Source organism: Lissotriton helveticus, chromosome 6 (assembly GCF_964261635.1).
Source record: "Lissotriton helveticus chromosome 6, aLisHel1.1, whole genome shotgun sequence".
Taxonomy (NCBI): domain Eukaryota; kingdom Metazoa; phylum Chordata; class Amphibia; order Caudata; family Salamandridae; genus Lissotriton; species Lissotriton helveticus.
Window position 1 is genome coordinate 1,389,310,516 of NC_136067.1, and position 17,072 is coordinate 1,389,327,587.

A 17,072-nucleotide genomic window follows, 5' to 3' on the forward strand; every position below is an offset into this window, starting at 1 on the left:
GAAAAAATCAATGTGTTGGAGACACTGGTGTTGATGATTCCTGGCAACCTGTTACATCCATTAGAGGATTCACATTGCCCACCCATGGTAAAATACTGGCCCTCCCATAATGGTAATATTTCTTGGCAACTTGTGGTCTACCCCCTAGTAACATAACGGCCCTGGGACAATACATCTTGGAATGTTTTGGGCATCCTTGATGGTGCAAATCTCTGGCATAACGATAGTCCTTAGAGAATGCTGGGTATTCTTGACATATTGAGAGGTGCCATGGTCTGATGGGTCAGCCATAGAAAATTAAACTAGAATGTGTCTGAGAGGGATTGGCTAAAATGTTCTTTAGTATGTTCTTAAGTATTTCTATTTTATGTTTGTTATGATGTCTATTATGTAGATGCTAAAGGCAGGACTAGGTCTTTCCAGGAATTGCCATTTGGTCAGAGTAACCTAGAGGGTATGGATATTACCAGGACAAATATGGCATTCCATTTGTCCCCTTATATGTGGTATCTCTAGGGACAGGAATGTTTAAAAACAGCCAACATAAAGTTCAAGGCAAAACAGAAATCTTAGAAGCTTATCTTATCTAACCCAATTTTTTTATCGTTTGGGGCACTGCTGCAGGTGATATGAAAATAACTACGTTGTTTCAAGCAATCAAGCCATATATTATGTTTCAGGTAGAAAGTACTGCAAGGTCACTGGAAAAATGTTGTTTGAAAAATGTGTCCCAAGATGAGTGAGCATGAATAGCAATGAGTGACTTTTGGTCAAGACATTATTAGAAATACCAGGAAGAGGTGAATGTTAGGTGTCATGCTGAATAACTACACTAGAGACCATTTCTTCATCGCTAGCATGGGAGGACATGGGAAACATTCAAGGCATGGTTCCAACTCAGTTACTAGCATCCCCTCTCACCTACCATTTCTCTCCCAGCAGCATGATGTATGAGCGTAACCATTTGGGTGCTCCCTTGTGCCATTGCACCTGTGGCAGGCCAAATTGGTAGCTGCGAAAGATTTTAAAAAAAGCCATTAGGCAAAAAAGACTTCAGAAGCTGACTGCACTAAACATTATTACAACCCTTCTTTTCTCAGATCAGCCTACAGACCCAACTCTTGGATAGGTAGAAAGATAATCACAGGATGTTAGAAAATGGAATTGTTTTAACCTGTAATGTGATTTGTCTAGGAAAGGCAGCTTTTATAATTTCTTGTAGTTTGATACCCACAAATGTCAGGAGAAGACTTCAGCCTATCTCTCGTCCGAGATATATCTAAATTTATCTCAATCTCTCTTTCTCTTTCTCTCTCTCTCTCTCTCTCTCTCTCTCTCTCTCTCTCTCTCTCTCTCTCTCTCTCTCTTTCTCTCTCTCTCTCTCTCCATCTCTCTCTCTCTCTCTCTCTCTCTCTATATATATATATATATATACACATATATACGTATATATCTCCCTTGTTTTCGAGGTGCTTTGCAAATATATATATACATATACACGCACACACATGTATACCACACAATGCAGTCACCATTATGTAGTTATGGTTTAGCCAAATGTTCCCTTGAAAAGAATTTTTCAGATTCCAGCAAGACCTTGGACCCTGCAACGAATTTGGCAAGATAATTTCCACCATTCCAAACTGTGTAAAGTTCTGTACAGAGCACAAAAAGTTCAGAGGAGAGTTGAAAAAGGTAAATATTCTAAATCCAATAAATGTCAGCTGAACCTTTGAGTGAACAGCTTGGACAATCCCTTACTCATATAAGAAGAATGTGTTTACTAACAGACAGTGCGTTTTTTCTAAAATTCCATATTCATCATAATCAAGCTTTACTTTTTATTTCACTGCAGGCAACTAAACGGTATACTCCAATATTTTACTTACTATTGCTAATAACATTTGTCTGTTTGAAATAAATCTTTTCAAGTTTATTACCTTAAAGTAAATATGTAAAATAAGAAAATACATAAAAGGTAACATGTAATATGGCCCACTAGGCTATAGAGGGGTTCTGCTGATGTCATATACCAAGAAGGGAGGGAGGGAAAGAGCTCTGCAAACATCAAACAATGAGTTTGTGTGTGAAATTGGATTGACACTTTCCATTGGACTGGATAACATGGTGTCCCTGTTATTTCAATAGTGCTGTCCCTATTTACAAAAAAACAAAAAGGGGGTACTTTTATTTTGTAATGGATTGTGAACAGTGCAACTGTCAGATGATGTCTTAGACACTTGTAAATGGTGATGTGGATATACACGGTCTGCAGATCTAGCAAGTAAAAATAAATATAATCTCTGTATTAATGGAAGAATAGTTGCAAACTCACCTTGAATAGTGGTTGTGATTTGATAAATATATTTACTCTGCGTAGGTGCAGAAAAGGGATGTGAAGGGAGTGTGGAATAGGTTGGAGGAGTGAAAGAAAGAATGAGAGATAAACTGCCTTGCAAATTGTGCATTGTAAATAGTCATGTATGTAAAGAATTGATTGGTGGCCTTTATTAATCCTTGCAAAAATAGTGTTCATTTGCCATTGATAAACCTGCAAAAACAGTCATCTCACAACCCAGAGTTCAATAAGATTAGGATACTGTAAAGAAGAGGTTGTACAGTTTTTCTTTAGACGGGGGCAGAGTGCAAGGGATGAAATTGGCTTTGTAGACCATCCAAGTTCAAGTTCAAGTTCAAAGAGCTTTATTCGAAGTGTATAAACAATTCATAAAAGCAAATACAATAAAATCACAGTTTAAAATTCCTAGCAATTACACTCTTAATTAAAAAAAGCTAATTGTACAGTACAATAAAAATTCTTGGGAACATTTAAGAGTTCAAAGAGTACATTCAAACTAGTTAAAAAGTTAAAAATTGATACATTAATACAAACTAGAGCTAGTCAATTATAATAGACCTTCTCAGTCTTAGTATTGCTCTCAGGTACAGAGTTACAGTGTTGATAGTATAATAATCCTCCAGAGTCCTTAACTTATTATATGCTTCTCTAGAGTTTCTTACACCCCAAGATAACAAGAGAGGTCTCAAGATTTGCCGCCTCGTATGGCTATAGAGGGTGCAATGAAGGATACAATGAATATTTGATTGGAGTCAGACCTCATCACAGGGACAAATTCTATTTTCTCTCGTCCAATCATTACATCGAGGCAGGGTTACTAATCTATAGAAAGTTTCTAAATGGAAACATGTTAGGAGCCTGCGATAAAAAAAAGGTTGGTCTACTACGAGGTATAACTGGATGTCCCTGTGCAGTGTAACGTCATCATGGTTGCTGACGGTTATCTTGGTCCTTTCTTCCTTCCATCTTTTCATTTCAAGATATTCTAATAGAGGTTTTTTTAGAACAGATCTTGAGATGAACTCCATGGTAGTTGGATTTGAGAAGTATTCAGGATGACCTATTTCAAATGCAAGATTTTTTATATAAGAAAACCATGTAATGTTTTTTGCTCCATCACAGACCAAACAATCCTCTATAATATTTCTATTTAATTCTGTGGCCGGGTTGGTCCAGACATTATGCCAGAGTAGGATCGGCGCCATTTTTATGATGTCTGAAATGTGATGTAGGGCAAGTTCGGCAAGGAGCACATATGTAGATGTGCTCATCGGCACTGCCAATAGGTATCGGAGGAACTTGTTTTCAATACGTTGAATAGTTTTCACAGACTGTGATCCCCATAAGCCCGCCCCATAGGTTCCAATTGAGACGCATTTCGCTTTAAATATTTGCACAAGCTCCCTTGCTGGCCTAGACACTAGCTTTTTGGCAAAGTTTGAGAGTGCTCCAGTTGCTCTATTAAATGCTAGAGCACTCGCATTTACAGCGGGCTTCCATGTGCCCTGTCTATCGAAGTGCACTCCCAGGTAGCAGAATATATCCGCTAACTCCACACGCCTGTCTTCAAGGGTGATCCGACAAGGTGCTCTACGTTTGTTCGGTCCACATGACATGGTAAATGTCTTAGAAACATTTACGTGTAGCCCCCTTTCCCTCATGTAATATGAGAAAGTCTCTACTGCCTTTTGTAGTCCCCTCCTTGTCTGTGATAAGATGGCCGCATCATTAGCGTAGAGGAGAATGGGAATGGGGTTACCTTTAACTACTGGATAATCGTAGCAGTGTTGTGTAAGAAAGGAACCCACATCATTTATATATAAATTAAAAAGCAGGCCATCCACTAATTGGTAGAAGCCAAGTAGATAAAATGTACTGAGACAAAGAAAGTACTAAAAAAAATGGTGGCCTTTCAAATCCTGTGTCACTTACCGTTTCGCCAGAATAAAGTAGAAAGCTGTTGTCCTGCCTTATTATTGCCTCTCGGGTGGGCCAGCGTAGCTGCTGAAGTGGTAAAAAATGGCATGAGGTAAAACGTTCTCCAAGGCCCACTTCCATTATCCACACAACACCATTCCCTTAATGAAAAACCCTCATCAAAGTGTTTAGCAGCGCCCACGCTTAAGAAGGTGAGTTTATCTACCTGATGCAATCTCTTAAATTGTTTGACAAGCATGTGCATGTAAATGTAGAAATATGGATGTGGTTAAAAATAGCGAGCCAAAAAATATCCAATGTGTATGACGATCTATACCTATTGAACTTATTTACACTTTATTTGTAAGCTGTGTAGGTAAGGTAGGAAGTGCCAGAAATTAAATGGGGAAACTAAAAGAGGAAGGACGTCTAATCCAGACATAAGGATTGGGAGCAGGGTGTGGGGAATAACATTTATAGTGGATCCAATGTTAGAGAACATGCATGGAGGGCAACTGAAAGACCCAAATACCTTTCTCCAATTCCTCCATTAAAATACTTTTTCACTTACGCATACTCTTCCAGCAATATGATGTGGGATGCTCAGAATCAATGAAAAACTCCGCTGTCTCATGCGGTGTCGAGAAAGGCATACAGGAAGCTGTAAAGAATCCAAAAATGACTTCAACAAAGATTAAGGCCAACTCCAGCCGCCACTACTGAGGTCCACGTTCCTGCTCTGCCCACAACTTTGTATTTGAGGATATCAAATTATTAATATTGCCCTACCATTTTATAACAAAAACATGCTTGAATATATATGTATTATGTGTATATCATAAATGTATACACACACACATTCACATATATATGTGTATATATAGATATATACATTTATAAATAGATACATTTTGAAATATATTTATATATGCCTGGGTACATGCGGGTACAGTGGCTAGCCAAATATTCACTCAGTATTGCCCTTTCTTTTGGATTGTGTATCCCTCTGTTCAGAATACATCTTTGGAAAACTTCCCTGGGAAATAAAGAAGTCCACATAAACGTTTTTAGTTTTGCAGATTTTGATGAGTCGACATCGCGTCTGGGGAATGTCAGAGGTAGTGTGATAAAAAGCTCACTGAATCCCATGGCAGGTGTTCTCTTCCACCTGAATGTATATTCAGAATGTGTGAAGTTGCAACAGTCACTAAAGTCTTCTGAATATGATAATCTAAGAGTTTTCAATAGACTACAGACTAGATACACATTGCGTGGTGTGCGCATTTGTGTTTTTTCCTGAGATTTCTCTAGCATTCCTGTAAGACCTTGGTTGTCCAGTGACATCTTATGAAGCTTGCAGGATTCCACAAGCTCCTCAAGTGACTGGGCCTAAGTCAGCAGAGATGGAGGAGGCTTCTTATGTACCAAGGAATATTTATCATGCATTAAATGTTACTCTGGAAAAGTAGTCCCATTTATTATGGCAGCTTTGGGTGCAAAGCTTCAAAACTGGAATGAGCTTCTTCTCTGGTACTTCAATGCAGTCTTGATCCTCGACCTTCCTACCAATCTAGTCCCTGACACATTTCTGGTCTATAAATACCATGTCCTGGTGTTATCATTAAGGAGTACAAAGATTAAAATGAAGTCAGTAGATCTTGGTAAGAGTGATAGTAGAGTTTGGAGGCTCTGGCAGAGGGCATCAAATTTACTCCAGATATTTCAGAAAACGTTGCATTCCACATCTAGTATTATAAAAGGCATCATAATTTTCATAGACTTCTTTTTACAATATATGTAAAGAACACCATATTTATACTTGTGAATGACATTATGATGGGTGCTACCATTAAATATGCATTTACCAAGCCAGGGAAAGTCCTATTTACTTTTGCACAGTTGAAGTTTGTACAAGCCATCAGTCTGGTCTACTTCATTAAGAGAAAGCTTTCTTTCTGGTGGTGATGAGATAAACAGTTTCAAAGGTTTGCTTGGAATTTATAATTTATCCAGAACATTATGGTGTCTTTTAAATTGAGAGTGTGAATGGCTAGTTCAGCTGGTAATGTTGGAATCAAAAAAGAAAGAAACAGCAGTGATTCACATAATATCTTCCTCATACATTTTGACTATGAGTATATGGTAGTATTGCATAAACTACTCTGTATTGAGCAATATACATTGTAAATAATCATCTATTTAAAGAATGAATCAATTAGTAGCCTTTATTAACCTTAATGAAACAGCATTCATTTGAAGTCAACAAACCTTCGGAAACATTATTGTAAAAACTCAAAGAACATAATGATGTAATCACTCTTGGGTAAAATCCATTGAAGGATGAGGCAGTAAGATAAGACAATGTATGATAGAGTAGATTGTGTAGTTAGTTATAGAGAGAGACAGGTGTCAAGAAATGAATGGTTTTGTCGACTACGCATTCATAGAAACCAAAAGATAAAATGTTCTGAGGCAAAGGAAATACTCAAACACATGGTGAAGGAAATGCCCAAACACATGGAGGCCTTTGGTGCCTTGTCTCACCCTTTCGCCAGAATAAGGTAGGAGGCTTCGTCTCTCTCTCCTTATTGTGTCTGCCGGGAACCACTGTGGCTGTTGTAAAGGTAAAAATTGCATTAGACAAAACGTACTTTACGGCCCACTTTCACTTTCCACACGAAACTCCCCCTCTATGACCACAATGAAAGACTCTCATCAAACTTTTCAGTGGCACCCAAGTTTAAGTAGGACCATGATCACACAGAGCTTGTCGCCAGCAAGTAAATCATGTGAAGTAGGAAATGACAATATTATGTAGCTGTAAAGTCATATCTTTAGCCATGGTACCCTTAAGTGTTTAAAGGCTTTAAAGATCTCCAGTGTCAGAGCAGTGTATTTGGCTAGTTTGCCTATAGACATTCCATGAGTATAAATAGACTACATGAAGTATTTTTCTGGCAGACAAATAAAACACGCAAATATGTTTAAAGAGAAATAACAGCAAGGATGCATGTTCACCTTGTTAGAATGTAAGGGAGTGGACAGGGAGCCTAAGCGGCCATCTTGGTTGCTAGCGTAGCTCCTCCAGTAAATAAAATGTAACCTGTTTTTTAATTTAATTGCATTACAGCCCCGACTCCTATATTTTATTTTACTAGATTCTCTCTTCCTGCTGTTTTTCTTTTTCCTGCACTGAAGCGTCTTTTTAAAACATTTCATTTAAATTATCGTAATGTCTTTAGAGATGAGCGAGCCACTGAAAGGTCGAGCCAGGCTCGAGTATAAAGCGTGGCTCTGGCTCACTCAGCTCGAGGTCCTGTTGGAACCTCGAGCCCATGACGAGTCAAGCTTTCAAGTACCTTGTGCCTTTTGCCTGAGCGTTGCATTACGGCCAGACCTGCAGACTTGTGATTGAGTCTCGGCATCTGCTCAACATCTTGTGATTCTGGGCAAAAATGCCATCCCCCACAATCCCCATCCCCATATAAATGGCGCTATACAAATGTTACTATTGAAAAGCCTCCAATACCTGTGAGTCGAGTTCTCACTAATTAGAAACTGCAGAAAAATGCACACAGAAAAAACAAAGCCTTAGCTTAAAGGAAGACAAATAGATGTCAATTTGCAGGGTATTTGGTAGAAAGTGAAACGCGAACACGTGGATAGATCAAGGCTTCCGCTCGTAAATCGACTGATTTTAGGTAAATATTTTATTTCATCAAAACTCATTTTCCTTGATTATCGGGTAAGAAAGTACTCTCAAATATGTGTGTTCTGTAGAAAAACCTATTGTGCATGATTTTATACGCTGCAATGTTCCTCTTCTAGAATACTGTGGACCACGTTCAGGTTTATATGACAACTGTCAAGTTTCTTATTTCACTAATGGTGCATGTTTAACAACCGTCAGGTTCACAGCCAGTGGAAAGAGGTGGATCTTAGTAAAATATACTAATTCAAAACAAATAATGTAAACTTGTAAGATTAATTAAAGTTACATAATTTTGTAGAGAAAGGTGAGGATTATCTTGACATGTGCAAAGTGAGGCACGTTTTCCTGAACATCAGCCTGGCTATCCAGTGTGTGCTAGTTATTGGTACTACACTCATGCATCTTTATTCTTTTTAGGTCTCGGCTAGGCAGCGCATGCGCTGTCTCGTCGAGAGATGCTGTATACAGTATTGTGGGGGAAGCTCCACCCACTTTCTGCCCATGCTTTTGATTGGCTCAAATCTGAAATGCTGCATTCTGATTGGTTGCTGGCTTATTAGTCCTGCCTCCTTACTGCCATGACTTCATGTTTATCCTTCCATGGCTATCAGCCCCTTTACTTCAGAAACTCTTTTGTTCCCCTGCCTCCCCCTGTTCCCTCCCGCAGTCCGTGACTTCCATGGCCACCACCACCCCCCCACCCACTCCAGTTCCTGCCTTCTTCGACACCTGCAATTTTGTTTACAATGCAATAGGACTCGCGTAAATACGAGTCCTATTGCATTTGTAAATGCTTTTTTTCATATGATTGGCTGCCTGCATTCGCACTTTCTTTTGCCTGACCTGTCCAGACTCTTGCATGCGCGCAATGCTTTACATCATGCGCATGCGCGCCAAAAGTCTTACTCTGTAGTGCGTGGTTGCGATGACATCAAGCCCGTGCTGGGGCTGTGCGTCCTTCGGTGATGCTAATCCCTTTCGCAGGAGGCCCATTTCAGTCAGTATATATCCCGTCTGATTTTAGGACTTGTGCCCTGCTTAGGGGTGAGAATTTGGTACGTGCCTCGGCAGAATCCGCCTGTCCCAGTATTTGCCCTCCCGCAAATACTTCCTTTCGCCGGACACTCAAGCACAGGCTCTCAGTTGCGGCCGCCGCCACCAGCATGGCATGGCACAGGGCTCCGCCTCACTATGGCAGCAGCAGTGCGACAAAACTCCCTCAACATCCAGCTCACTGCAGGATAGTGGGGTGCCCCGTGATGCTTGTTTTGTCTTTCTTTTCTCCCGGTGTGGTGGGATCCCTGTCTATTTATTTGTAATTGCAAAATAGTAATTTGCAAATAATTAACAAATGTTGAGCCGATGCCGAGGCTCGAACACTGGCCCTCAGCTCTCTAGTGGGCGGCTATAACCGCTAAAAACAGCCTCTCTACCTATGGATAGAAAATTAGAAATGGGACAACTGATTACATGCTTTATTTTTCTTCCCTGTTTACTTACTTTTGTTACAATGGGGCGCCATTACAACAAAAGGAAAAAACGTCTGAATGGTATACGGTTTGATCCTTTAATTCATCTTTAGTGTGTTACAACATAAAAGTGTAACTCAAATTGATTTCTACAGAATATGCGTGTGCCTTATAACCAGTAGGCATGTTGTGCCTTTATCCGTGTACTTGCAAAAGAGATACAGCATTTCCTCTCATGTGACACCACAAGCCCCGTGACTTAACACCTTAAGTGCTCATGACGAGCTCAGCTCGTCATGAGGCACGGTGCTCAGGTGCTCATGATGAGCTGAGCTCGTCATGAGCCGTGGAACGCTCATATGCGGGGATAATTCCCCCTGCTGTGCTGAACGTTCCACGGAAATGGGTGTGGTCATGACGAGCTCAGCTTGTCATGAGCACACGAGCACCATGCCTCATGACGAGCTGAGTTCGTCATGAGCACGGGGGCGCTGTGCGCACTCCTCCGCCCCCCAGCACAGCGGGGGCATTACCCCCGCTGCAAAGGGGTTAGATTTGACCTGTTTTTTTTTTTTTATATTTCTTTTTATTATTGAAAAAACAAGAAAAAGCAATGGCAGATGCCTTGCATCACGGAATAAGCAACAGTTACACAAACATTTGGTAAGCAGCAGACGGAGAATCCGTACGGTGAAAGCTAAATCTCAGGATAAAGGGCGTGCGATCATATAGAACACAGTAAATATCAGTCCAACCTTGTCGACCTTATGCACAATTCCACCACCCATTAGGAACAGGATTTTAAAAATAGGGAAAGATCGAGTGGTAGTCGAGCGCAACACGATAAAAAAGTGAGCAAAACAACGATCGCTACCCATTTGCAGCAATTACAGGCATGACATTGTGGAAGAACTCGTATAACACAACCACCCCTAGGACCCGTCCACCCACCAATAAGGCTAATCCCTCGGGAAGGCATCCGATGATATCAGGATTTGAAAGGATTTCAAACATAAAAAATAAAAACACTAACAAGACGAACACCCCTCCCCCCACCCTGCACCCCTGCATATGGCTTGCGCCTGTCCCCACCAAGCAGTGTGCCTGTTGCCCCATCTAACTAGGTACTAAAAGTAGAAAAAGTGGGGGAGGACACCTCAGTACGGGCCCCCGGGTCCCCCTCCCCCCGCCAGAACCAAGAATCCCCCAGGATAAAACCCACAACTCTGTTAAGAAGCGATATAGTATGAAACACGGGAAACAGTAAACACCACCCAACCTCCCGTAAATACAATGGTAGCGAGTCCCACTTCAGCAAGCCCACGGTGCCAAGCCCCAATAATCAGTCTCATCCTTGACCCTTCCGATCCGCCGTGCAAACCCCTTCCAGACGGACTGTCGCCTCCGCGGGATAGTCAAAATGCATAAGCAGTTTGGTAAAGCTCCTTCCGAGGCGAGGCAAAGTTTTAAAGTCACTGGGAACTCCATCAACATCGACAACTTCCCTCACCGCCATGAGCTCCGGACGTCGTTGTCTCTGCGATCATAGAAGAGGTGTCGGAGAGAGAAAAACGCTGTTTCGTCCCATAGACAGGTCCCACAAAGAGTATCCGGAAAAGAGGCACCAGTTAATCCACACACAGTAAGCAATGATGGAGGGCTTGGCAATCCGTAGAGAGCACCGAGTTCACGGTCGCCGGCCATCACACTGACATGAAGCTCCGACACCCCTCGTGGCACAGGGCCCACTTCCGTTGCGAGGACCACCGTGGGTAGTATGGGCCGATCAGGATCTGGCAATGGAGCAGGGTCCGGTCCCTCATACCCATGTCCGTATGTGACCACTATCATTTTGTGGACAAGGGATTCTACATGGGAATGTAGTGCCCCGATAGCTGCCAGGACAGTCTGCATCGACGGTTCACACTCAGTCCGTCCCACCACATTTCGTTCAGAGTCGACCATGATCGCGTCCCCCAGAGGCCCGGTCATCCCCGGGGGAACCGGCAAAATTGGGACGGACTGTCACGGAGGGAGACTCAGGCGTACCAAGGCCACAATCCACTCTCCGTTACCGCAAGTTAAGACCCCGACCCACCGAACACCGGCAGCGGCAAACCGGGTCTTCGGGTCAGGGACCTCCGCCCACAGTCGCAATCGTGCCTCGTCAACCCTCCGTCGATTTTAGGCCAGAACAACAACCACCGTCAAAATCGGGCTTAGAAAGTTCTCCACATCCAAAGACCGGACCCTGCCGATCACCCACGGCCGATGTTGTTCAACTGGAACCCGGCTGGGCCAGTACTCGAGTCCCCGGCTCACAAGCTGGTGTAGGCCCCAAACTGAAACTTGACATAACTCCGTCCACCGAGCCGGTAAAATTTCCGGGATCGCTCCAAAGTTCACACGCCCGGAGGCAGGGTGTAAATTCAGGATTAGTAGCAGGATCATCTGGTGGGGGACGGAGGTCGGCGGAGCCGGGAGCCTAAGCGGCCATCTTGGTTGCTAGCGTAGCTCCTCCAGTAAAAAAAATTTGCCCTGTTTTTTAATTTAATTGCATTACTGCCCCGACTCCTATATTTTATTTTACTAGATTTTCTCTTCCTGCTGTTTTTCTTTTTCCTGCACTGAAGCGTCTTTTAAAAACATTTCATTTAAATTATCGTAATGTCTTTAGAGGTGAGCGAGCCACTGAAAGCTCGAGCCAGGCTCAAGTATAAAGCGTGGCTCTGGCTCACTCAGCTCGAGGTCCTGTTGGAACCTCGAGCCCATGACGAGTCAAGCTTTCAAGTACCTTGTGCCTTTTGCCTGTGCGTTGTATTACGGCCAGAGCTGCAGACTTGTGTTTGAGTCTCGGCGGCTGCTCAACATCCTGTGATTCTGGGCAAACCAATTGCATCTCCCACAATCCCCATCCCCATATAAATGGCGGCCCTGTGCTATACAAATGTTACTATTGAAAAGCCTCCAATACCTGTGGGTCGAGTTCTCACTAATTAGAAACTGCAGAAAAATGCACACAGAAAAAACAAAGCCTTAGCTTAAAGGAAGACACATAGATGACAATATGTAGGGTATTTGGTAGAAAGTGAAACGCGAACACGTGGATAGATCAAGGCTTCCCCTCGTAAATCGACTGATTTTAGGTAAATATTTTATTTCATCAAAACTCATTTTCCTTGATTATCGGGTAAGAAAGTACTCTCAAATATGTGTGTTCTGTAGAAAAACCTATTGTGCGTGATTTTATACGCTGCAATGTTCCTCTTCTAGAATACTGTGGACCACGTTCAGGTTTATATGACAACTGTCAAGTTTCTTATTTCACTAATGGTGCATGTTTAACAACCGTCAGATAAATAAGTGCTTCCCAGTGCATTGTTATAATGTGACCTATTAATAATAATAATAATAATAATACTGATACTTTTAGAGCGCGAACAGCGACCTCACCTGGAGGTGTCCCGGCGCTATGTGATCAGCTTAGCAGAACAAGTAGCAAAAAAGGAGGTTTAGATTTTCTGCATAAAGAGCCAAGTTTTTAATTGCTTCTTAAATCCAGATTCTGACGTTGCAGACTGGATGGAGGGCGGTAGAGCGTTCCACAATTTCACCGTGCCAGCAGAAAAGGACCTGCCTCCAAGTCGAGCCTTTCTGACTCGTGGAGCGTGTAACTGGAGCAGGGAGTTCGAGCGCAGGAGCCTCGCTTGGTGGTAGCGGGGGAGTCTCCGTTTTAGATATTTGGGGCAGGTACCCCGTAGTGCTCTAAAAGCCAGGGTCAGAGCATTAAATTTGATTCTGCTTGCCACTGGGAGCCAGTGCAGCTTGCGCAGATGCGGAGAGACACACTGTCTAAAAGGGATATGCTTTATCAGCCTCGCAGCCGCATTCTGCACGGTCTGCAATCATTGAATCAAATATTTTGGTAAGCCAAGGTAGAGGCCGTTCGCGTAGTCCAGCCTAGATGTAACAGTTGCATGGACTACCGTTTTGCGGCACTCTTCTGGCAATAGAGAGAGAAACTTGCGGAGATTCCTGAGTTTATGTAGACACCCTGCCGTGACCTGCTGAATGTGGGAAGAGAAGGAGAGACTATCATCCCATCTCACCCCCAAGTTCTTTGCATTAGTGCTGGGGATCGGCGGAGGGCCCATTTCAGATGGCCAGCACAGGTCCGGTGGGGGACGACTATCTTTGCCAAAAAGACCACCTCGGTCTTACCTGCATTCAGTTTTAATTTGTTGGTGTTCATCCAACTAGCTACATCACGGAGGCAGCCCTTAAATTTGCTAAATGCTGTCTCCGACACTTCTTAATAGGGGAAGACTAGTTGTGTATCGTCAGCGTACGAAATCGCCTTGATCCCCCATTTGGCAATCAGGGTGAAGAGTGGAGCTAGATAAACATTGAAAAGTAGAGGGCTAAGAGCTGACCCCTGGGGAACTCCACACCAGGGGCGTTTTGGTTTAGAGGAGAAGGAACCCAAAGCCACTTTCTGGGAGCAGTCGGTTAGATAGGAGTGGAGCCAACCCAGTGTTTTGTCTTTTAGACCGATATCCTCTAGCCGTTGTAGCAATCTGCCGTGGTCCACAGTGTCGAACGCTGCAGATAGATCCAGGAGCACCAGCATTGCTGATGCTCCTGAATCTAAGGACCACCTAATCGACTCAGCCACCTCGATGAGGGCGGTCTCGGTACTGAAACCTGATCTAAAACCTGATTGAGTTTCCTGTAGGATCCTGTTTTCCTCAACAAAGCTATTCAGTTGGCGTTGTATCAGTTTTTCAAGCATTTTGCCTGGGGCTGCTAATAGGGAGATCGGGCGGAGATTGCTAAGGTCCTCAGGCGCACTATTAGGTTTTTTTTTCAAGGGGAGAAGTGTGGCATGTTTCCATCACTTGGGGAACCCCCCAGATGCAATGGACATGTTCCAAATGTGTAGGAGTGTCATTGCGATTGAGCCTGACATCATATTCCAGAGCTTGGGCGGGCAGGGATCATCCGGGGCCCCTGATTTACTTTTTTTTTATTTCCTCCAGTGCCTCAGAAAAAGAGATAGAGTGAAATTGAGCTAGGGTCGCGGTGGGTACGCTGTCTTCAACCGTGTCTGCCATTACTGTGGGGCCAGGATCAGTAAAAGTATCATAAACTTTCATAATTTTCTTGTCAAAGAAGTCCGAAATGTCGTCGCAGAGTCTCTCTGATGGAGTGACTTCTGTCTCAATGACTCTCGGTTTAAAAACAGGATTGGACAATCTTAAAGACTTCTTTGCTCGATTAACAATTAATGTCAAAGCTTCTACATGTTAAAGAAATGCACTTCTTTAAGAGATTTTCTCATGTATTCTAGTAATTGTAGTCGTGCAGAAAATAATTATTGCACTCGATATCAGTTACTTTTTGCAGCCTTTCAAAGTACTGGTTGGTGTAACGGTGACAAGTAGCCACAGGGTAAACCTAACCACAAGTCATGTAGCAAGTTGTAGTGGCAGAGGAGTAAATATTTCAGCATCTCCTCCCCCCCAAAATATTCTTAAAAATCACGTCTGAAAAACGCCAACCCTATTTGCGTGCACAGTTTTCTACCGAGTTGCACTTGTCTATATTTGTGAGGTGGTGGCAGCTCTCATATTGAAATATATTTTTTAATTTTGATGTGGTGGCACTTTAGGACAGCAATGTAATTTGTATTGTAGAAGTTGGGGTGTGGTATGAAGTGACATTACACTTCACGTGTCCCTCATAAAGTCAATCTGAAGTATGGACTTGGCTTTTTGTTTTTGTGTTTTCTTTAGCATGTTGAGTTATATTGGCCTGACTGTATCCAGTTCAAACTCTTGGATCTTTTCCCATTCTTTATATTTATTTTACTTCTGTTCTTTGTTAAGCTCATGCTTTTATTCCATTAGATGGGCCAGGCGTGGATACATTTTTAACACTAAATGGCGAGACCGATTGCAATGCAAATGCTTGTTTGTATTTGCACTCTGATCTCACTGCCCATATGCGTGTGCTCACTAATAATGAAGAATGTCCTGAGAGTTCTCATCTAGAGCTGATTGTAAGGTTTTATCCACTATTGCCCACTGCAAAAGTGTGTTAACATTAGTTGATACCATGTGCTGAGAGCATAACCCATTAATTGACTACCATTTATGTGAGGGGACATGACAAGGACAACAGGCAATTTTGAGCTTTTACGAGTGAGCATGCAGAGAATCTATTAGCACCCATTATAGGAAGGCCAAAAAGCCATTTGCAACTGCTGATTTCCAGACCTTCACTGAACCTGGAAAACAGGCAAATAAGAATACTTAGTGTGACTATTCTACTGCCTTGGACTAGCTGAGCCAGTTTCAGGATTCCAGAGAGCATTCTAATAATGATTGTATTAAAAAAAGTGTCCATCCACTGGAATAATAGCTGAATAGGAAAATCTTGAGAATGTGATACCACACATAGAAAATGTATTTTTGGTAATGTTTATTTCTAAGAACGCTCTTTCACTGACTATACTAAGGAATAAAAACAACAAACATTCATACAGGGTACACAAACATCTTTACTTCTATGTTCCTCAAATTAGCTAGACATTGATTCCTTCAAATGTGTTGCCATGAACAACAGGCATTCACTCCATACTGCCTCTCAGCATCAATCAATCAGTAGGTTTGTATAGCACTTCTTGTCACGTGTGAGGGTATACAGGCGATGGCAGGGTCCAGTTGATTAGCCAAATAGCCAGGTCTTCAGGGACTTTCAGAACTCTGAAAGAGATGGGGAGGTCCGGAGATAAAGGGGTAGCTCATTCCATGTCTTTGTTGCTGGGTAGGAGAAGGCGCGACCTCTGTATCTGCTACATCAGATGCGGGGGTAAAGGTTAGAGAAGGAAGTGGAGTGGAGATGTATGGTGGGCTGATGTAAGTGCAGTCGATGGTTCAAGTAGGCGGATCCGCAGTTGTGTAGGGCCTTGTATGCGTGGGCCAGGAGTTTGATACCCAGCATCTTTTCTTTACAGGGAGCCAGTTCATTTCCCTGAGGTACGGGTTGATGTGGGTTTGTCCAGGGTGTTCCAGGGCAACTCTGGCTGCTGTGTTCTGTATTGTCTGTAGTCGGTTCTTAGCGTGGTCAGTGGGGGTCTGAGTTAAAAGGTCCACCATGATGCATCTAAGGGGGAGCTTTTGTTTCTGAAGATCAGTACCTCTGTATTGTCTAAGTAGAGCTTCAGGCAGATGTCCTTCATCTAGTTGGCAACCTATGTAATGCAGTTGTGGAAGTTGTTCTTGATGTTGGTGGTATCTACATAGAGGGAGAGGATGAGTTGTGTGTCATTGGCGTAGGATATGATGCCAGTCAATGTGTTTTTATTATGCTGAACAGAGGTGTCATGTAAGTGATAAAGAGGGTGGGGATGAGTGAGGATCCAATGGGTACTCCAAAGTTGATTTCCTTTGGTTCGAAGGTGAAGGGTAGAATTACTTTTTGCATTCTTCTGGTGAGGAGAGGCGATCCAGCTGAGAGCATCTCCTTGGATGCCTCTGTTGTGCAGCCTTGGGATGAGTGTTTGGTGGGAGACCTTTTGTATGGGTCTCCCACCATATAAGAGGTTTATGAG

At 42.8% G+C, this 17,072-nt stretch overlaps 1 protein-coding gene across 2 annotated transcripts in view; it reads right to left on the bottom strand.

The window, feature by feature from the left end:
- Positions 1-17,072, bottom strand: part of LOC144761751 (uncharacterized) — a 1,311,126-nt gene that overhangs the window by 1,288,358 nt on the left and 5,696 nt on the right. For both annotated transcript variants that reach the window (XM_078647002.1, XM_078647003.1), the window contains exons 4-7: positions 6,821-6,889; positions 4,848-4,937; positions 4,292-4,363; positions 926-1,012 (exon numbers count right to left, since the gene is read on the bottom strand). In XM_078647002.1, the coding sequence (XP_078503128.1) occupies positions 926-1,012; positions 4,292-4,363; positions 4,848-4,937; positions 6,821-6,889 (318 nt within the window). The remainder of the gene's footprint in view (positions 1-925; positions 1,013-4,291; positions 4,364-4,847; positions 4,938-6,820; positions 6,890-17,072) is intronic.